The following is a 22,892-nucleotide window of genomic DNA, read 5'->3' as shown; positions in this document are numbered from 1 at the left end:
TATTCACCTTCTAAGTTGCTTTTTAACTGGAGTACAGATCTGGGGTACCATATTTCTTTTCTGCCAGCGGTGTTAGTAGCAAGTGTTTTCTTTTTGAAAGAGAAATCTTAGCTGAGTGCCTTTCTAACTCCAGCTGTATTAAAGAGGATCCATCAGCAGATGGCAGCAGACCCCCAGGCATGCTTCCGGTCCACTCAGCTGGCTTTATGGACAGTGACTAAGTTTTTCTTGTTGTTTATCCCTGTATTGTAGAGTCCTTGGGTATGAATTTAATATCTGAAGCCTGAACTGCCTACATTAATTTGGCCATTGTCGGCACTCACGTGGATCTGTTGTAAATATCTCACTGTTAATGACCACTTTTCAGTCAGACTTTATGCTGCCGTTAGGGTTTATCTGCCCAGTGGGAGACAGGTCAAGCCCTTCTCATGTCAGTTGACTGTCTCCAGGTGCAGGCCTTCTACAATTCTGTGTGGGGTGGAGGTGCTGAGCTCAGTTCTCTTGATGAATACCAGTGGAGTCCAAGGTTAATGACTTGGCCCAGCGTGAAAACACAAGTAAGCTCCACACAGAACAATGAGAAAATGGGCCAGACTCAGAGAACCTAAGGACAGCCACAGCTCCACAGTAAGTAGTTTCAAAGCTGCAGGAGGTGGAAGAACATGCCCAGGCACTTCATTTGGGAAAAAAGAAGCAAAAGGAAAAAAGTACTAGTTAAACCCTTGAGAAAGTAAAAAAACAGAACACAGGTGAGGGGAATTCCAGTCCCGCTTAGGGCCCCGAGACATCATCCACCAGGCTGGTGGTGCAGGGGGGTGGGAGCCGCGCCTCAGGGCACTGGGCTCCAAAGGAGAAAACTCTCTTCCTAGGGAACGTTCCTCTCAACGCCCCCAGGGAACCCAGCTTCAGGCCCCAGCCTTCTACACAAAAGGAACCACTGAGAAGGGCTTGGGTCCTGTGCGAGTAGCCTCAGTTCTGGATGAAGCTGTGTGTACGTACCGGGCTCTAGAGGGCTCTGGCATTCTGCCCCGGACTCCTAGCAACCCCGCGTTTTGCAGTGTAATGTGGCCCCGGAGACCTCGGCCTGTCCCTTCATCTGTCCTGATGCGCTGCTGCTTTTTTCCTGAGAAGCATGTATCACACCCCTCGCTGGGTTGGGCTCTAGGTTCAAAACACAGTAGGAGAAGGAAGCTGGCCCTGGTATAGGAATAAAGAACAGACCAACCACAACTTTAAATCAGTTTATTGACACAGTAACACAACATACTTGCCTCCCTGACACCCCCACCCCCCTCACCCAATCTAGATCTCTCCCCCTTAGAACAAGCTGTTCAGTGAAACCAGAAAAGGGCAGGCCGCTTCTACACCCCAGTCCCAGCCCTAAGCCCTGTGAAGCAGGGGCTCAGGCACCACTCAGAACCTGTTAGGGAGGTAGGGGGGCAGTCAGCACTACACCCAGCCAGGCAGAGGCATCTAGTCCCTAAGAACAAATTCCCCCACAAGCCCCAGGCCCTGAGTTGCTATTCCTCTTCCTCTCTGTTCTTTGTGACCCTAGGAAGGAGACACCTTGGGGCCTGAGCCTGTAGCCAAGAGCAAGAACTCGTGGCTGTCATCTGTGAATTGGAGTTTGGCTAGTGTTTTTTAAGGCCCAGGCACCCCAGAAAAAGCCCTGGTGGTGGGAGTGAACTTCAATGTCCCTATTTTAAATGCATTGAGAACATGAAACAGATTAAGCCAGCTTAACCAAATGCCAGAATAACACTAAGCTGTAAAGAAGGAGGGGAGGGGTCAGACCTGCGTTCTCCAGGCCAGACACAAAAGCACGGAGAGAAGCCCAGGTGGAGTGTCAAAAAACAACTCAAGGACACTGCCCAGGGGCTGAAAAGCCTATACTCAGGAGCCCCCAGGGTGACAGGAAGCAAGTAGAGAAAATACACAAGTCTTAAAAACCGAAAAAGAAAGTCCAACAGCAGGGGAACCTCAGCCTGACAGTGCTGTCCGCCAGCCCCCGAGGCCTTGCCCATCGACCCAGACAGCCCCTCCCCCTCTAGGCAGTGTCCTCCCCTAGGCTAAATAGAGCACATCACACAGCGCAGTTTAAAAAGCTTCTAATGCCAGTTCATAAACATCTTCATTTACTATTGGTGATTACATGTGAATAATATGTTTATACTGTTCTTTATGGAAAACAATTTCAACAAGTCAACTCCGAGAACACAATAGGCAACCCTCACCCTGAGCCCCTCAGCGTCCTTCCCTAGACGGCAAGAAGCCCCCTCCTCTGTCCCAGGGCTGCCTAACTTCCCCTCTTCCCCCACACTGGCTCTTGGGCAAAGCATCCTCTGTGACCATTAGTCCTCATCGGACAAGTTCCGGTCCAGGGGGTAAACCATGAACATCACATCTGGCCGAGAGGGGACACAGGGATGGCCTGGCTGCACAATCTCAAAGCCCAAGAAGCTGAAGGTCTTCAGGAGTGGAGCTGCAGAAGAGAAGAGTGTAAAAAGAACTCTGATGAGAAACAAGAGAATATTCAGGTCAAGGGAAAACCCAAGACAAAGATGGAATAAATAGGCGGTGGGTCTTTACTAACTTTGGACTCTCCCAGCCCCGTGCTTCCCCGGGATCTACATGGCAGTCAGGAGCCCAGCTCGCCACCCGGGAGGCCCCTTGCCCCTCCGCAGCCCGGGCACCAGGTCTCGGGCTGCTCGGCCCCTCACCTCTGTCTTCCCGGCCCTTCCTGAAGCAGATGAAGACGTAGTTCACTTTCATCTTCTCTTCAGCAAACTCTAGCAGCGCTAACAATCTGCAGGAGGCAAAGAAAAACAACTCAGCCCACTGCCACCCTCCAGACGCCCGCCACCCCTGCGAAGGCCTTCCTGAGGCTTACAGCCAGCACTGTACAGGGGTTTTAGGGAGAAGGCTCCTACTTCAAGACCCCAGGAGTCCTAACTAAATTCAGAAAAAGATAAGCCACAATCCTTCAGAAAAATGTTATTAAACTATCTTTTCCTGGAATAAGAGTTCTTCATCTGAAATTAAAAACTAACCAACTTAACTAATGCAGTTCACAAGCACGTATGGGGCCTAGAAGGGGAAGCCAGTTTCTCAGGGGTCCTCCCGAGTTGCCAGGTGTGGCGATGGCTGCCTGCTGCGGAGAGGGACTCTGGGCCCTGACACTGTCTGAAAGGATTTCCTCAAGCGGCTGGAGCCACTCAAGAGAACTCCATCCTCAGGACTGTTTCTTAGATAACCTGGGTGCTTGGAGGGCCTTGCCCAACCCATTGAAGCCCCCCAGTAAGAGCTGCTGGCCCGTAGAACCGCACCAGTGTCAGGTGGCTCGAGGGGGATGTGACGTCCACTGGGAAGAGCGAACCACTGGGTGACTACATGACAAGAATCGGGTTAATGTGATAATGATCTGCTGTCATCATAACCTAGAGCAGGCCTGCTTTACTGTTAAACGGTATCTGCCTGGGCAGCCTACAGCTGGGGGGGAAGGCAGGCTCCCGACCCATCTGTTATCCCCAGTGAGCATGCGCCCTTCTGCACCACAGGCTTCCTGCCCTTCCCCGACACTTGCTCCTTACCCTTCTTTGCTCCCATCAGCTAATAATCCATCTGGGATTTCTATAAACAGGCTCTGGCTGGACAGGACTGCATCCCAGGAAGAGACCTTCACCTCGGTGACCTCATACTGGAAGTGGACGATGTGAGGTTTTCCATCGTTCACAGGGAGGTCCTGGGTCACAGTGAGCTTCTCGTCCTGGCAGGCGATGAGATCAGAGGACCAGGTCACTACTGCTTCTGGCCATGTCAGAGGCTCCCTAACCTAGACACCAACCTCAGGGTGGCATGGCACAGAAGGCACACTGAAAACGTAAAGCAGCACTGTGGCTAAATGGAACCACCACTCATTGGGCACTGAGACCAGCTGATCTTGGCTAAAAGCCAGCATGATGGGAAGGGAACTATTTACCAAGAGTCCACTAGATGCCAAGTCCTGTGCAAGGTACTTTCTCAGTCTTCAATCACCACAGCAAGCACCTGAGGTAGGCACCAGTATCCCCACTTTAAATCTAAGATACCAGGGGCCCAGAACAATTAAGCAACTGACCCAAAGCTCCACAGCTAGTAAATGGCAGAGCTGAGATTCACATCAGGCCTCCCTGACTGAAAGCCCATAGTTGTCTCCCCAGCCATGCTCCTTCCCTTCCCTCCCTGAAGGAGAAACCTCAAAAGCAAGTGTGGGTGTGCGTGCGGGCTCGGCTGCGGCCCAGGGCAACCAAAGCTGGCTTCCAGGTGACCACAGGGTCCATGCTGCCTCTCCCCTGCCAGCCTCAAGACACCAGGACTCTGCTGCCCCGCCACCCTTCAGCGCCAGCCTTAGGGAGAAACTAAACCAACTTCTAGGCTCATTCATGGGAGATTAAAAGGCAGCAGAGGGCTAGCTGCTCCAGCCCAGATCACTCTCGGGACAGATTCCCAGGGCCCTCTACAGCTCCTGGGCTGTGCCCATGCTGCCAAAGTGACAGGTGACTGAGATGCAAGGCCCCCTCTCCTTACCAATCCCAACGCTGCCCTCCCCACCACCTTCAGACTGGTAAGGGACAGAAGGCAGAATGCCCACGAGTCAAGGACAACGGGAAAACTCCTGGCCCTTGGTATTTCTCAAGAGAAACTGAGGGGTAGCACCAGGAAGAGCTCTCACGTTCCTTCACGCTTCGCTCCCACTCCGCTCTCCCTCCACTCAGGACCCAGAACCAGCACAGAAGTGCTGACCACTAAGCTGAGAGGACAGCAGGGTGTTTGCTCGGTGCTAACATCTTCCTTCTGGGACTCCCCAAAGGCCTCACAGCAACCTCAGTTCAGAATGTCCTTCCCAACCCCACTACTGGCCCGGCCTAAGGCTCAGGAGACTAAGGGCAGTGATCACTGCCCTTAAGCAGACGCTCACTGGTGTCAGAGGCCGCTGCCCGAAGCCTTCCACCCGAGTCCCCCTTACCTTATATATTAGAGCTGAGAGAGAAGGATCCCTGCCGCCCCCTCGCCCACCGGGGATCTTGGACAGTGGGTGAGGGGCATCAGGAGCACCACAGAGGCCCCGGAACAAGGTGCCTGCAGCGCTGGAGCTGGGGACAGTTACTCAAAGGCAAAATACTACTGCAAGAGAGAGAAAGTGAGACAGTAAACACAAAGACTGGAAGATTTAACTCGGCATCCCAGCCAACCCCTGCCCTGGCGCTCCCTAAGCAAGTGCTCCCTCGACAACTGCCTCAGTGTAGCCCAGCCCCAGCGCCTTTCCTTACACCAACAGTGTGTCAACAACCTGCGTGGCAGGATCACAAAGCCTCCACGGTCACTTCAGGCTGGAGAGGCATGTGGGCCTCAGGAAGTCACTCTGGCCTGGGTACTGTGTCCCTGAGGGACTCCCAAGGCCACTTCCAATGATGGCTTCCTCCCCGATCTGAACAATGGAACTGGACAAGAAATTACTCACCTAAATCCCTCTAGGGTCAAAAACAGAATTAAATCCAGGGATTTACCTCCCCAAAAAGAGGAGGTGCACTACAGTACGGAGTATTACGGTACATGAGTTTGTCCCTTCTGTGCCACGAAATGCTGTCTCCTTGCCCGTCTTTGTTGGAATCTGGCCTGGGCGTGGGCGTTCAGGTGATACTGACCTGGTCAGAATGGACACTGAACTGCCTGTATGTTGTGGGCGTGGGAAGGAGGTATGCATGCTTACTGAGTAAGGAAACCAATTATCAGATGGATCACAATTATCACAAGACTCCTAAAAGCGCCTGTCACCTCCAGGTGTGTCCCTTTCTGACCACCATGATTTTCAGGTGGACCCACCAAGGGCTCCAGATCTGCTCCACTGCTTTTGAATCTAATTCACGGGCTCTTTAGGCTGAGATGTAGCTTATTCGACAGGCCCAGGGCAAGTGAAACAAGGAAAGAGGAAAACTGTGCATGTGACACCATGACTCAGCAGCAGGCCTGGCCCTTGGCCCCCGCACACCAGCCTCAGGGCAACTGGAACACCAGGGGTAACATTTATGGGAGGGTGTTGCAGTGAGGTGCTGGAGCCAGCTCGCCCAGTATTGCACCCCTCTTCCCAACTACGCATTCAGCGACGGCATGTTGGTAGCATGAATCAGCCGATGGAGTATTTAAACCATAGAAATCAGCCCACGCTATAAATCAAGGCCGTTCCCCCCTGAAAACCATTTGTAAAATGATGTGAGGCACCCTTCTGCTCACTGTCCTGCTTTAAGTGGTATGCCAGACTGAGGCTCAGAGTGACAGAGATGAACTCACACGTAACGTGGCAACGGTACGATAACCAGAGGTGCAGCCCACTGAGACAGACCCTCAGTACCAGGAGACCCATGCCAGCATTCCAGCTGAGACAGGAGGTCCAGACCCACCCCTGCTCTGGCTCGGTTCCTCCATTCTCTCAGGGATTTCAATTGGTGCCTAAAATTACACTTGGAAATTTCACCAGGAGATCAAGTTCCCAGGACAGTGTCAGTGGGCCCAGAGACGCATCAACGCCTGGGGATGCATCACCTCCAGCCTCCTCTGGAAAGCCTCAGGGCATCCTCACCTCCCCTACTCTTGGCCTCACCACCAGCCCCTAGGAGAAGGGGCAAGACAGAGGACTGTGCTACTGTTTTCAAGAACAGGACTTATTTTCTATTGGAGACAATGAGCTGTTTAAAAAAAAAAAAAAGCAAAAAACCTTCCAGTGTGTTAAGGGATAGAACCATAGAATGTCCAGGCCAGAGAAGAAGGGCGGAGGTTTCACCAGGCAAAGGTGCACACCTGCCCCTAGTGAGACGGTTCCCTTCCCCGTTCCCTAGTGACCACCTCTCGGCCTCTGCTGAGGTTCATGCAGAAACACCAGGAAGGCCGGGCCACTGGAGACAGCTGGCTGGCTTGGTCAGTGGAGCAGCCTAAGGACTGGGCGAACCTCTGGGGTAGACAGATGAGATACAGCCTTGGACACCAGGAGGACTGCATGGGTTCACACAACTGGATCACCAAGGCCCCTGCAGTCCTAGAATTCTGGTGCTAACTCACTTCCAGAGAAATTATCCCTCAGTGGTCTTTAGTAGGGAGAGCTATATTCAACCCCTGACCTGCATTCCAACCACCGTCTTGATTCTGAACTAATTTTTCTTGAAAATAGCAGAAGTAATGGGGCCAACCCAATGAAAAGATCAGAATAAGGTGGGTTTTCTTTTTTTAAGATCCAGAATCCCCTGTCTTCCTAGAAGTAATCCCTAGGGTTACCCTGTGTCCAGCACTAATCTATGACCATGTGATATTTCTGGTATCACGATCTCACTTCTCTTCAAATAAAATGTAAGAAGTCTGTTCCATGGTAAAATACCATTTACTTCCCCACTCACACACAAGGATCCAGGGAACTCTTTCCTCCTCCACAAAGTCTGCACAGAAGGCAAGTGTGAGTGAGTAACGGGTGGAAGGGTGTTCTAGGTCCCCACCCTGGGATCCAGTTCCAGTTCCGTAAGAGAAACAGCTGGGGTTTGGGATAAGCTTAGTACACAGATCACAATCAATAGTTATTTTCATCATCCATCATAATGGATCTGTTTTTAGTTACTTGCTGTGTCAATGGCAAACCGTGATCTTTCAAAAAAAAAAAACAAAAAAAACCCTGACTGTCATTTCTGGCATGAAAAGGGAAGGGATATGAGTACACATATGGTGGGTAAAGAAATCAAGGGGCATAAAATTGGCCAGCAGTGGCCTTTTCTTCTTGTATTGACTTAAGTGTTCAAAATGGTGTTGTGGCAAAGCACGCCACCAACCTCAGTAGGAATAGTCAATCCTGGAGGAACCTGAGCACAAGACAAAAGTGGCTTTTAAACACAAGTCTTCCTGTCACAAGATCCATGCCAGGTTAGGTTTCACATTCAGTTCGGTCATGTTGCTACTGGCTCCCGTGCCCAGCTTCTTCCATTCATTCCTTCCTCACATCCTGCTCACTCTACTGGGGGGCAGGCATACTTTAATCCCTACCACCAAAGGATGATTTAAGCAGCTCAACCTAGAGGCTGAAAAGATCAGGCTGATTAAGGAGAATCAAACGTATTAGACTGAACTCAAACATCCAGCTGAGCTGGTCCTGCTTCTGGAGAAGAAAAATATAAACCATGCTGGAAATGAGGGCGTCAGCTATCCAAGTTAATACGGAAGAGAGAGGAGATTTGAGCCAAATCAAAAAAAGCCAGTGCCTTTTATTTTCCCAGCTGTTATCAGACATGCCCTTGGAAACACTCCTCAGGATACTTAAGAATGCTACCAGCTTCCCACATCCTGCTGCCTCTAATTCACAGCATTCTGTGAAACTGGTGTCTGAAAAGTCCTTAGCAGGTTATAATTTCATACACTGGCTACAAACAGGCAGTGTATGCAGCAGGTGTATTCCTGGGGAATGCTGCTGGTAAATCAAATTTTTATCATTCAAATCTGATTTTTAAATCTCTAGGGTGCTTACTATTTAAAGAAAGTAGCCTAAAATCTCTCGAGAAAGTAAAGGATCTCCTGTTAAAGAATCACTTCCAGTAGACTTTATGTCAGTTTTGATTTTTACATTTAGTTTGCTCAAAGCAGGGTACAGCCTGCTACACAGAGGTTTAATATCAAAGTAATTCCATGGCTAACTTCCACTCAGCTACACTTAACAAATATTTGAATTCATATTCTCCTTGATACACTTTTGATCATCTCTCTCTTGAATCAGTGGCCTGAGCTTGTTCAAGCCTGCACCCTTTCTGCTGGTTTCCATTACCTGCTAGAGGAGGGTCAGATGGCCTTGGCATTACCTACCCTGTAGTATCAAGTGAAAAGACATAAAAACCACACTCCCAAACATTCTACATCCATTCCTCTCTCTCAGCCTCCTCTGCCCCATTCCGGTCTCAGCCCGGCCTACAGAGCACTCTCTAGGGCGCCCTAACTTCCCTCACATAGGCTGCTTTTACTCCGAGGCTAAGAAGGTCTCTGATGACTAATCCCTACACAGCAAAGAGGGACCAACCCAGGGCTGCCATCGCACTCAGCTACAAAGAAAAAGGAAGAAAGGTGGGAGGTGAGTGGCCACCTCCAGTCTAGTGTGAGCACAGAGGCTGGTTTCCAGCTGCCAATTCCCTTTTCAGATGAGAAAGGAGCCCTGGTCAGATGCCAAGTGTAAGTCATTTCACCAGGGCTGTTCTGTGCGCCAAAGGGAGTCTACTGGGTAAGCACGATTATAAAGAAAATGACATCACCATTCTGAATCACAGACTGAAAGCAAAACTGGGTTCTGGTTGATTTTCCACAAGAAACGCACTTACGGTGGCAGCTAGAATCTCTGTGCCTCTGAGGTTTGTTTATCTTGTTACACAGCTGATACCGATAATCTTCCACCAAAGGCCGGCACAGCCACACGTGCTGCCAGAGGTGGGTAGAGAGCAAGGTAATCGTGCTTCAGCGTAAGACCTTAATTTTACATTTCAAGTACCTCAATCTTGTTTGTATAGAAAGCCCATCAGCCAGTTCAGCCCCTCTTCCAGGATAAAATTACTTCATTGTTTAAACAATACCAAAGGCCTAGGAAATTTTCTTAAGGCTTACCTTATACAAAGCACTTTATTCTGCTGCTGCTACCCGGAAAATACCTGTTTTGTTCACTTCAAGTAACAAAATTCTTGTCACCTACTTGGCCACTTCTGGTCTACAGATTTCAATTAGGCTTCATAGCCTTCCGAACTATGGCACCAACCTGAATCAACACTGTGTACTGTTTCAAAAGGGATGAATTACTTTTTTTCTAGAAATGCACATACAGAACATCCCGCTACCCCACTCCTCAGTCCCCTTTTTTATATTTCTGAGCTGCTCTAGAGCTAAACTTGGATTTCTTGGCAGAGTAAGGAATTACTATTTTTAGTCTACACAGCTTTCCGAAGCATACCTCCAATTTGGGGGGATTCCTGACTACACCAGGAGTGTCTTTCTCCATGGGATGACCTTGAAGGCACATCACAGGAAAACTTCCTCTCCCTACCACCCCACACCCAGTGAGCCGCAGAAGGAGTAATCAAAATCAAATTCTTTGGGGGAGAGACAGGAACTCCATCACCCAGGGAGCCACCGGTGAAGATGCTCGGGATAGCTAAGGCGTGCCTTGTACCCTGGCTGCCCCCAAGAACCACCACCTGTGGAACCAACTGCTTCTCTTCAAAGCCCATCAGACACACACTGATCACAACACGGATATCAAGCCAGGGCAAGCTCTCCTCCGCACACCGTACTGTCACAAGGTACTAAGCAAGCCCAAGGCAGAGACTATATTCCTGCCTCCGCAAATCCAGGGAGAGAAAGGTCATCCTTGGGTTTCAACCTGTTGTTCAAAAACCATAATAAAAGTTCTTGTACTTGCGTCTTCTTCCCTCCCCCACCATCTGGAATTTTTGACGTTTCTGAGGTAATCTGAACAAAACCAGAAAGGAAGAGCCTGGTTTTCAAAACATGCTGCAGGGCTCCTCTGCAGCTACTTCTTCCAGGAAACCAAGCCTCCACCTCGAGTATTTCACTGGGGCCAAGGAAGCTGGAAAGCCCATCCCCCACCAACAGGCCCTCAACTCCCAGCCGGCTCCCCGCTCTGTGAATACAAAACACCAAGGGCACTGACTGGGAAGAACATCCGGCTCTTATCGAAATCCCTAGTTCGAGCTCTACCAGGATTCCTTTTAGAAAGTTAGGGGCAGGCCTAGAGGAGGCTTAGAAACACACTATGGAAACAGGACTGCCATAACTCAAAGAAACCAGACACCCGGCACACACCACCCCACCCCCAGGCCAAAGTGGAGGAGCCTGATCCAAGGCCCTGCTCCTGCCCAGGCCCTGGCAGGCCAGCTGGCTCCTCCCTCCACCTGCCTTTCATACAGCCAAGCCCCTCAAATTACCAACACACCAAGCAAGGGCCCTGGAGACAAGCAAGCCTGTTTTGCCACTTAGGAATCTGGAAGGAGGCTTCAAAGCGAAGCGAACCCAACTCCCTCTTTTTACGTGTCAGCCCGCTGGCAAAGCCAGAACTAGAGCGCGGGTCTCTCAGCCTCACAGTGGGTGGAGACCCTTACGTGTGTTGGTCCCAAGTGCTCCATTCTCAGGGCTCGGCCTGCAAAGGACTTGGCACCCAGACCAGTTCAGTCCAGAGGACTCCAGAGAAGGCCGCCTGAGACCATACCACTTTCCAAACCCCACTGCGAAGACAAAACCATAAGACTAAGTAAGAAAAACCCATCTCACATACCCCTGGGTTTTCCTGGAGGTTCCTCTGCTTCCCTCCGCCCCCGCACTTCATCCTACCCTCTCATACCTGCAATCTACCCTCGGCACACAGAGCCTCCTTTACCACAAGTAACACCTCTTGCATCCAGCACCATCTAAGTATATATCCACATCCACCTCCTCAGCTCCAGAGGGGCTGGTTTAGAGAAGATGAAATAAGAGGGGACTGCAAAGGGCGATGGACATGGAGGGTCTCGGGAAAGGAAAATAGAGCAGAGAATGGGACTCTACTAAGAGGGCTTGGGAGGCGGGTGTAATGGGGCCACAACAAACCAGAAACGAAGAGGGAATTTTCCTTCTGCATGGAGGGAAGACACGAGTGTGTGGGAGCCAGGTAAGAGTCTAAGAATTTAGGGAAGAAAATAGGTAATGGCTGAGAACTGAGTGACTGGAGGCAGGTGAATTTAAGAGGCTGTTGCCTCTTAAATCTTGGGTATTTCTGGATAGTACCTGGGAGAGAAATACCGAGAAATCCGAAGACAAGACCCTTTTCAGCAGAGAAAGGACTGACACCCACTAAAGGAATATGACGAGAAGGGTCTTCTGGGGTGAAGGGAGGGGAAGCAGTGTTTCTCAACTCCAGTTGCCGATTAGAATTACCCAGAGAGCTTCAAAAATACACACTAATAACCAGGCCCCACCCTAGGCTAATTACACCAGATCTTTGAATGTGGGGCCCAGGTGACTGATTTTTCACATGTGCAGCCAGGGTTGAGGCACTGAGACATAAGAAAAGCGGAAAACCCAGCTGGAACATTTAAGGATAGTGCTGCTAAAGGAGTGGGAAATGGCAACTTAGAGATCATTTCTGTGAGAAGGGAGCCCGAGTTTGAGAGGAACCTTGAGTGATAGAGCCGTATGTGAAGAAAAGCAATTAAGGAAGGCTCTGTTTATAAGAGGAACTAAAGTCCAGTTTCGGATAGACCAGGGCACAGTTTAAGGAGGATCTGCAGGGAAGGGATCTGCTTGCAAAACAATGAGGCCCAATTGAGGGGCAGAGGCCATAAGGCCAAATCTGGAGACAAAGGGTCTGGTGTGGGGAACTAATGAGCTTTGGACTCATTTTGGAGGGGACAGCAACAAGTCTTGGGAAAAAATGAGTAAGAGAATTAGAATCCAAACTCTAAATGAAAGCCATTCTGATGTGTAAGCAGCAGCTGGGGTTAAAAATTGTGGGGAATCAGGAAATTAAGGGAACAGATTCACAGAAGAGTTTAGGGCAGAAAAATGGGATATGTTTGAGGGAGAGCTGCATGACGTAGGGCTGCCTTGGACAAAAAGAGGAGCGGGAGAGAGAAGAAAACTGAATAAAAAACTGAATAATGAATTTTGCCTACTTTGGGCAGGGAGGAAGCATATATGAAGCAAGTTTAGAAAACTACTGTTGCTCATTTTCAGAAAGATGCCCAGCCTTTCTCTCCAGTTAATGGGGGGAGGCTGGGGTCAGGTTTTGAGGGAGGAAACTTGCAAAGGCCCCGTGTCCTGAGTATGGGGACTGATTTGAAAGCACTGGAGGTACATACAGGTAAGAGGGTAGGCCTTCAACAGAAGTAGGATGGGCTGAGTTCTGTGATCTAATGATCTGGAGATGTGGTTCAGGTAAGATGGGAGGAGTAAGAGTGGAGATGACAGAAAGTGTTTAAAGGGTAGGAATGTTTAGAAGCATGTTGGGGGGAACATTAGCAGAACAGGATGGAGGACAGGAGTCCAAAGGGTTTAAAAAATTAAAGGAATGAGGTGGGAGACAGGGAAAATGGGGCCTAATTGGGAAAGGGGTACCAAGGGAGGAAGGGAAGGAAAAGATTAAGCTGGACTTAGGGACCAAGGGGAGGACTGGGCATCACTGTAAAGACTATTAGGCCTGGGGGTTGAGGGAGAGGATGACAGGTGGGGGTAATGGGTCCAGTTGAGAACTGAAGGACGGAGTCTCACCTGGGGAGAGGGGTAGTGATAACAGAGATATCTGGTTGGAGAGGGCAGTTTGAATTAGGGAAGGGATTCAAAGAGAAGGGCTAAGTGACTTATAAGGGGGAAGAAGAAAGATTTGGGGAAGATGGGAAACAATTCAGGGCGGGATGAGAGAGAAAGCATAATTTCGGGAACGGGGCACCGTTTGGCGGGGCCTGAAGGGAAATGGGAACTGGATTAGAAGGCTGGGTCCAGGTTTGTGGGGGCTTTACGAGAGGAGGAAGCCCGGATGAGGGGGATGGGCCGGGCTGGGGGGAGGGGGTGGCTAAAGGACGGAAGGAGGCCCACTTGCGGGGCTGGGGCTCAGACTAGGGTGGCTGAAGTAGGGAAGGGACCCAGTGGGGGGCGGATGGGGCCCTGTAGGAGGGGTGGGGGCCTTCTGGGTGGTGGGGGAGGAGGCCCTCAGGAGCATATGAGGGGAGGATGGGGGCGGGGAGCCTGGGCCGGGCCGTTACCTGTCCTGGGTGTTTATCATCCTCGGCGGCTCTGCTCAGGGTGGGAGGAGGCGGCGCAGGGAGTGGGTAGGTAGATGAGTGGGTGGGTGTGGGGTCGCGCGCGCGCGGGGCCGATCTCTGCGGGCTAAGTCCCTGTCAGGCCGCGGGCCCAGAGCCCTCCTCCTGCCTCAGCGAGCGCCTGCCTCCAACTGACCCTCCCCGGCCGCCGCCGACGCCGCCGCAACCGCCCCGCCCCCGAATGCCTCATCTGCATAGCCCCACCCCAGAGCCGCGCGGTGTCCTGGGAAACTGGGGCCCACAACAAAGGGCAAAGCACCGCCCCGCTTCCGCGCAGGCGCGTCAGGGGTTGGTAGCGGAGGGGGCCTGGCGGAGGTCCCGCTGAAGAGCAGCATCGGGGGTGGGGGTGGGGGTGGGGGTGGGAGCGGGGGGAGGAGTCGTGGCGGTGGCGGCGGCGGTGGCGCAGCCCGAACGATGCGTTGTATTTCAAGTAAAGTTTACTGAGCGTTGACCTGACGGTCGTCGTCCCCAGCCCTTGTTTGCCTGATTGGGCTGAGCAGGGCTGTGTCATTTGTAGGCCTGGTAGGATATTTTATTAAACAAACACAATCGGCACTACACACATTCTAGACTAAACCAGACCCACAGATCCCAGTTACCGCAGCTCATAGTGCAGATCAATAACCTCAGCTGTCAGCTGAGCTCAACAGTCTTTGCTGGAGACAAATCTCCGTGGGTCAAGATCCCAATTACCAGACAGCGGTGGTGGAAGGCTCAGATGCTGACCTGCTTACAGTCACTTCAGATCACAATCATGCAAGGTTACTAGTTAACAGTCACCATCCCTGTTGGTCCTGAGCACACATGCCAAGAGGTCACAATCACTGGTGCACAGACCCTTCAGGTCAGTCATTCCAGGCCACAATCACAGACACTACAACACAATCATCAGAGCTTCTGACTCTGTTCATAATCAACCCAGACTACAAACAAGAGAGGTCACATGATCTCAGGTCACAATGGGTTGCTGTCACCTCAAATCCCATTCATTCATTTATTCAACAAGTAATTATTAAGCAGACACTTACTATGTGCTTCTGGAGTCCAGGAATACTCAGTGATCAACTAGGCAAAGTTCCTGCCTTGGATGTCACAATCTGATCAGAGGGAGGGACACAGAAAGTCCATCATAATGAGGTAGGTGCTCAACCTGAGGGAGGCCACAGAAAAAGTAACTAGGGAATTAGAGAAGGCTTCAAAGTAAAGGTGATCACAATCACTCCAGATCAAAGGTCACTATGACTCCCAATTGATAACAGCCCCAAGTCACAGATATCCCACATTAGAGCCATCTCTGGTCACTGTAACTACTTCACATGCTTTTGGCTGTTAGATGAGGGGAATTTGGGGATGGAACAAAAATTGGAACTGCCAAACTAAGGCTTTTTCAGCAAAAACTGAAGTGGTAAATAATACCAGAACTGCCAGGTCATCACTGATATTAAGCAAGACTGGTCCCATACTCTGGCTCACTGCTTCTACCCTGTCCCCTTGACTATCCCTACCTGCTTTCCCAAGTTCAAGCCAGCGATGTTCTTACAGTAGTACACAGCAGAAGTGAACAATTAAATCCAGCCCTGATCCACCCCATCTCATAGTCCCAGAGACCTGGGTAATCCTCCTGCTCCCGAAAGGGAGCTGGGGTGGCTCCTTTCTGCCAGCCCATCCCTGGACAAGTAACCCTGTGGCCCAAAGGACAGTTTCTGACCAACCAACAGATACAAACTCACTATGTCAGTAATAGCCACCCTTTATTGAGCATCACGCTGAAGCAGTCATTTTTACAACCGCTCCCCCATCCTGTTTCATGGATTAAAAGAATTAAACCTCAGTGAGATCTTGCCAGCTAATATTTTTGTGGGCCTATATATACACCAGCAAGTTAATTTTATTTGCTCTAATGCAAAGCTAGTAAGTGGTAGAGTTAGAATTTGGGCCTAGAGTTGCCTGCTCGGCTTTGTCTGGATTCATGTACGGGAGGAGTGAGAAGGTCTCTGCCACAATTTGCTACTTGAAGGAGTGACCATCCTGATGGCTGCCTGGGCAGCAAGTGAAAAATTCATAAAAATGGGAGCCACATTCCTGTAGTCTGTACCGTGCAATGCGATAGCCACTAACCACATGTAGCTATTTAAATGTATTATTTTTATATTATTTATTATTGTATCATTTATTTTATTTTGGGGGGAGGTAATTAGGTTTATCTATTTTTAGAGGAGGTACTGGGGATTGAACCCAGGACCTCATGTATGCTAAGCATGCGCTCTACCACCTTAAGCTCTATCCACACCCCCTCTCTCATTTCTAATACAACCTGCAAATCTATCTGCCTCGCCACCCATCTGTATCCTTACCCCGAGAAGTGCTCCCCCTCCCTTACCAAAGACCAGCCAATCCCTTTCCCAGAGCTATGGGGCCCATCATTTCTCCCCTTTTCAAGGACCTGGCTTCTACAATCTAATTTTACCCTTCAGCACACAAACGTGCTCTCCAATCCTTAAAAAATAGTAACACAGCCATTCTGGAAAACAGTTTTGTCAGTTTCTTAGAAAACTGGCCATGCAACTATCAGATGACCCAAGAATTGCACTCCTGAGCATTTACCCCAGAAAAATAAAAACTCATGTTCACATAAAAACTTGTACATCTATGTTCCTAGCAGCTTTATTTGTAATAGCCAAAAACTAGAATCAGCCCAGATGTCCTTCAGCAGGTGAATGGTTAAATCACTTGGTACATCCAAACTGTGGAATATAATTTAACAATAAAAAGGACAACTATTGACTGATACACACAACAACCTGGATGAATCTCCTAGGAATTAGGCTGAGTTTTAAAATGTTACATACTGTATTATTCCATTTATATAACATTTTTGAAATGACAAAAATTTTAGCAATAGAGGACAGATTAGTGGTTGCCAAGGGTTTGGGATGAGGGGGTGGAAGAAGGCAGGGAGGGAGCATGTGTGATTATGAAAGGGCAGCACGGGGGAGCTGGTGGTGGCGGAATTGTTCAGCATCTGACGTCTGACGGTGGTGGTGGAAACATGCACCTACAGAGGTGCTACATTGTACAGAACTAAACACATACAGGCACATGCTAACAGGCACAAGGAAAACCGGTATAACCTGGATTAAGATAGATGTATTACATGAATGTCAACAGAAAACAAACTTCTGGTTACCAGTGGGGAAAGTGGGTGAGGAGGGATAAACTGGGAGTTCAAAATTTGTAGGTACTAACTACTCTATATAAAATAAATAACAAGGTCCTACTGTGCAGCACAGGGAACTCTATTTAATACTTTGTAATGGCCTATAATGAAAAAGAATATGAAAAGGAATATATATGGGGGGGAGGGTGTAGCTCAAGCGGTAGAGCGTATGCTTAGGTCCTGGATTCAATCCCTGGCACCTCCTCTAAAAATAAATAAGTAAACCAAATTACCTCCCCCTGCCAAAGAAAAGAAAAGGAATACACACACACACACACACACATTTTATATATATATATGTAAATGAATCACTATTCTGTACACCAGAAATTAATATAACATTGTAAAAGGACTACGCTTCAATAAAAATAAATAAATGAATAAAGGCTATATGCTGCCATGTGGCTCAGACAAATCTGAGTTGGCTATTTCCTGGCTGTATGACTTTGGACTAGTCACATGGCTACTGAGGGCCTGTCTCCTCCCCAGTGAAAAATGAGCCATGGCACTTGCCCGCCAAGACCACGGTCGGATTAAATAAAATCGTGTATGTGAAAGCACCCAGCCCACTGGTTAGAAGATGTTCCGTAAATGTAAATTCTGTGTAAAAATCTCTCCAGAAAAGATTTGATAAAAGCTAACTTATAGTGATGAAATTCATGAGTGCTCATTAATGCTCAAAAAGAAAAAGCGAGAGAAAGGATTAAAAAAAAAAAAGAAATCATTGACTACCTTTAGAGAATTCAGAGGAACCAATTCCTTTTCTGAAAACTGGTAAATAAAAGGAGAGAATCAAATCAAGCATCTAACTTGCCTTTCTTATATGAACTGTACTTCTGGTTAACAAAATGGTTGATGAGAGATAAAGATTCGGAAAACTGTTAAGTGTAGGACACAAGAATTCAACCTGATTTTCTTCACAAACATGCCTCAAGACAGCCAGTCAGGTAATAAATGAAGAAGGAACAATAGAACATCACCATTTTGTAAACCCTTAACGAGATCGTGATTACCAATAGCTGTTAATATTACAAAAGAGAGACACATGAATCTTATGCACCTCCTGATGACAGGATCACCACCTATGAGATATTCTTGAAAAAAACTTGAACCTGAATCAGAGCAAGCCTAACAACAGTTTACAGAACATAAAAGGAGACAAGGAACTTGTTGGAAGGCATCACAGGAATGCAAAATACAATCAGCAAAATCCCAAGTGTTGGAAACTTTTACAGGACAAAAATTTCTATTTCCTCAAAAGAAAAAAAATAAAGGGAGGAGAAACCTGATTAAAACAGACTTAAGAGACTTATCCACCAAATGTACCAGTGGACCTTTTTAGATGATGACTCAAAGAAACCGTTTAAAATACACACACACACACACACACACACACGCACGCACGCACGCACGCACCTGATGGTGCGCCCCGAGGCACTCAATGAAATTTTTTTTAATTGTGGTAGAATTCAATCAACCTTTTGTGAAGCACTAAGGCTTACAGTGTAATTGGAGAGCATGATTTCCATGTATGAAACAACTAGGAAGAAATGGGGACGGCATGGTTTGTGCAGAGGTGTGCTGCTCAGCGGAGTGTAGAATCAGCCATAGGTTCTTTGCTAAAAACACAGTTCAAATATCACCTTTTCAAGGTGGAAACAGAGCCTGAGGCAATGAAAAAGGAGATAAAAAGAAAGGTTCTGAAAGGTCCAAGTGAGAAGATCAATATACCGAGAGACTGGCATTTCTTTTCTGTTCCCTCCCAGGGTTATGCCAAAGCTGCCTTTGAAAGTCATAGAAGGTTACACAGAGACATTGCCTACGAGGTGGAAAACTGAGCGAACCACCCCGCCTCCTTTACTGGCTGTTGATCTCCGGCAAGACGCCGGAGGTTTCTGTGCCTTGGCGTCTCACCCAGAAGCCAAGGCTGGGAGCGGGCTCTTGAGGGCCCCTTCCCACTCTCAAGAGCTTTTAGGTTTCCGAGTGACAGCTTGTCTACGATTGAGGGGCATAGGGAGGGGCAGAAATCACTCACAGGGTCACGGGAAAACCACTGGGATTCAGGACTCATGTCACCACGTGGTGGAATCACACTGGGTGTGGCAGGAGATGGGCCTATTGTCACCTAGCCAGTGAACTGCGTCCATCCCACTCCCGGAGTCAGGACCCAGGGGAGAGAGCGGACACTGGCTTTCGGATGCGGCAAAAGATTTGTGAGGAACCCTGCCCCGGGCTGCCAGGGCAGGAAGTGCCTGGCGGAAGGGAAGGCGGTTGAAAGCACCAGAAATGAGAGAGCCGGTAAGGGGCAGGCCGGCCTGGGGCGTGGGGTTCCGGCTCAGGCAAAACATTATTTTAGGCCAACAGGAAAAACAAAAGTCGTGGTTCCCACCAGCTTCCCAGCCCCTGGGAACTGGGCATCGCTAGTGAGGCACGGGCCTGCGGACACTTCCACCCGCTCCCGCCCAGGCCTCCGTCCTGGGGGGAGAATGAGCCCCCGGGCGCACTGTTCCAGCTCCATTCTCCGGGTTTGCTTTCACCTCTGGAGAAAAACTTTAGGGAAAAAATGACCCTTTCTTCCTACCCACCCCCACTGGCCAAAGTTTCTGCTTGGCCTCAGTCGCTCATATTAGGAAGTGCACCCAAGTGGGAGTGTGGCCATCGGGGGCTACCACACGGTGGGGGAGGGGAAAGAGAGGTGTCAGCCACCTGGAGTTCCACGGATGGAGACGAGATAGGGAGAAAGGTCGGAGAAAGGTCTCAGGAAGACCGACCTGCGGGGAACCCGACGGAAGGGCGGGCTGTGCAGTGCGAGAAGGGCGGCCAGGCGAGGGGGCCAAGGACCGTCCTGGGCCTGGGCTGGGAGCCCGCTCTCTGATCTGCCACATTGTTCAGCTATTTCCTTCCCTGGACATAGTAAGCGGGTGGAGGGGGCCGGGGATCGCAAGGCCGGGAGTGAATGGAGCAGGATGGAGCTTCCACTGGGGGAGGGGACCGCGGGTCCATTCCCATGACCAGCTGCCCTTCCGGCGGCCCCGGGACTGCGTGGGAAAAGGTCTTGGAAGTGCTGGGGACATTGTGTGTGTGTGTGTGTGTATGTGTGTATGTTTTCATTTTTGTCTGACTGCCTTGCTTGGCTTTAGTCACAGGACAAAGTCCTTTGAGAAATAGCTACCAGTCTATGTTCCCACTGGGCTGTGTCCTGGGAGAGGCGTAAGGACCCGCCCCAATGCCTGAGAGGAGGACACCGGAGGCCTGAGGTCCACCTCCCTGGAGGAATCTTGGCTTCTAGTGAGTCTAGATTGGCTGACTTCCTGGATTTATGAAGATGCTTCTGGAACCTTCTGCTAAGCTCCCAACTTATGGACAGAGCTCTATTACTAGCTGGATATTGGAAAGCAGGTAGGAATTGGACATGGACAGTGAAGTCAACCATTCCCAAAGCAGCTCCCTAAGAAGCCCAGACTCCTTCACAACCACCTAGACCTCAGCGCCAAGCGGCCTGCCAGGAGATGATGTGACAGGCCAGCGCTCTGCCTTCCGGCAGGATGCCTTAAAGCAGAGATCACACAGGAGCAACGCACAGGCCAAATGCATCCTGCAGACACATGCCTTGTTTGGCAAGCACGGCGTGTAAGAAAGTTTTGAGCCAATATTGAGAGATTTCACACAGAAACCCCAATTTCTAGTCTTTTGAAAAACCAGGCAATATGACTAACACTGATGCCACATTCTCCCAAGACAGCAGTAGCCATTGACCCCCTAAAGCCAAAACTCCTCAGCCTAGGGGTGTCTCCGGAAGAGAGCTGCAGCACGTGCACGTGAATCCATGGAAACACATCTGAGGGAGTCAACACCAAACTGAAAACCAGGCTCACCTCTGGGGAGGTGGGGAGGGGACCAGAAATGGAGGAAATGGTCCCAAGCGCATCCATAAAGTTTTACTTTTGTACAAGGAGATTATAATCATATGTAACTTGCATCATTAAAATTAACAAGAAGCAGAAATGCCTTAGCCTCGTAACTGTTAGTTTGACCTCAACTTACCTTTCCAGTTTGTCTCCGATGACTCTCCTCCATGAACTGGTCCCTCCCAGTTCCCTGAACACGCCCTCTTTCTGCTTATCTTTTCTCTCTTCTCCCCACCCACAGTGCCTTTCTCCTCCTCCTCCTCTGCCAAGCCAAATCCAGCCCATCCCCAAGGCAGTAAGTCTCTCAATAATCTAGCTCACGCACACTCTAAACAAAATTTTAAATTATGTACCCCTCAATAAAGCTGTTTTTTTTAAACTATGTGTTCTCTTGAAATTTTTAAATTAAAAAAAATTTTTTTTCTCCAACCAGGTTTAAATAGTCGCAAAGGATGTGATTTGCGGTATCCTGGAAATACTGACATTTTAAAATACAACTGATGTGAAATGTATCCAGTGATTTGATTCCCATCATCAACCGTTCGCAAAATACATAAACAAGCTCCCCTTTAACAGAGGAAAATTGACATCATTTGCTTTTCCCCCTTGAACTCCTATTTTTCTCCACTTCCCCCACATAACGCTATCCTATTGTCACGTGTAGTTTATGCTTGAAAATCTCTTACTGGTCATCAAACCATAGTTTTCTGCCATGAAATATATATATTAAGTGTATATATATATATATATATATATATATATATATATATATAAATTAAAACTGTAATAAATGGATAAACTGTGGTGTGTGTGTATATATATATATATATATATATACATACACAATGGCATATTTTTCAGTCATAAAAAAGAGTGAAGTACTGATACATGCCACAAACTTTATTATAACTAGATGAATCTTGAAAACATTATGTTAAGTGTAAGGAGTCAGGCACTAAAGGTCACATTATTGCATGAGTCCATCTATAGGAAATGTCCAGAATAGAGAAGTCCACAGAGACGGAGCACAGATTGCTGGTTGCCAGGAGCTGAGCAGAAGGAATAGGGGTGACTGCTTAGTGGATATGAGGTTCTGTTTTGGACGGAAAGGCTTTGAACAAACAGAGGTGATGCTGTGAATATACTAAACTGTGAATATACTACATGCCACTGAATTGTTTACTTTAAAATGGTTGATTTTAGTTTATGTGACTTTTACCTCAACAAATTATTTTTTTAAAGCTTAAAAAAATTAAATGCATATTCTTTCTTTCTTTCTTTCTTTCTTTCTTTCTTTCTTTCTTTCTTTCTTTCTTTCTTTCTTTCTCTTTTTGTGACCATAAGGCTCTAGAGTTTAACATTTTCGTCTGGATCGACTTACCACTATAACAACACATACTGCAGATATTGATAGGGAATTGTTAAACATTAGAAGTAAAATTGTATAGGAAATGCAACTTGTATTGAGATAGATGCTGGACTGAGACAGTGATCAGCATCGATTTTATCTTCACATTTCATTTTTATAGATGCTAATGCTGAAATCTTGTTCACACAAGAAAGTACATGGGAATGGGAGAAATGCCGGCAGAGCTGCGCAATGCCACCCAATCTTCCAGCAGGTGACAACTGAATTTGTTTTACCTCCTTCAACTGTTGAAAGCAAAATACTGGGAAATCTTTGATTTACAGGATTCATTACCCAGTCATTTTGAGTCACTTTAAAATACTGAAATCACTATTTTAAGTCGTTTCTTGTTTTGGAGGCTCAGAGATGTTTACACACTGAGGCAACATACCAAAGTAAGATTTAGGATGAGTGAGAGCTCAGCCTTTTAGATAGTGTAAGCTAACTTATGCTGTAGTAACAAGCAATCTCCAGATCTCGGTCCCTTAAACCCACACAAGTTCGTT

The 22,892-nt window shown here is 48.4% G+C and overlaps 1 protein-coding gene across 1 annotated transcript; it reads right to left on the bottom strand.

Moving 5' to 3' along the window:
- Positions 1 to 1,228: 1,228 nt before the first annotated feature.
- On the bottom strand, positions 1,229 to 13,992 carry OAZ2 (ornithine decarboxylase antizyme 2). Its single transcript, XM_074366346.1, is given in 6 exon segments — positions 1,229 to 2,482; positions 2,721 to 2,806; positions 3,591 to 3,766; positions 5,006 to 5,086; positions 5,088 to 5,163; positions 13,797 to 13,992. Coding segments are annotated over 6 exon segments (570 nt in total). The 5' UTR covers positions 13,817 to 13,992; the 3' UTR covers positions 1,229 to 2,351.
- Positions 13,993 to 22,892: the final 8,900 nt, after the last annotated feature.

Source organism: Camelus bactrianus, chromosome 6 (assembly GCF_048773025.1).
Source record: "Camelus bactrianus isolate YW-2024 breed Bactrian camel chromosome 6, ASM4877302v1, whole genome shotgun sequence".
Lineage (NCBI taxonomy): Eukaryota > Metazoa > Chordata > Mammalia > Artiodactyla > Camelidae > Camelus > Camelus bactrianus.
The sequence above is the reverse complement of the archived record's forward strand: the minus strand, read 5'-3'. Positions and strand labels throughout refer to the sequence as shown.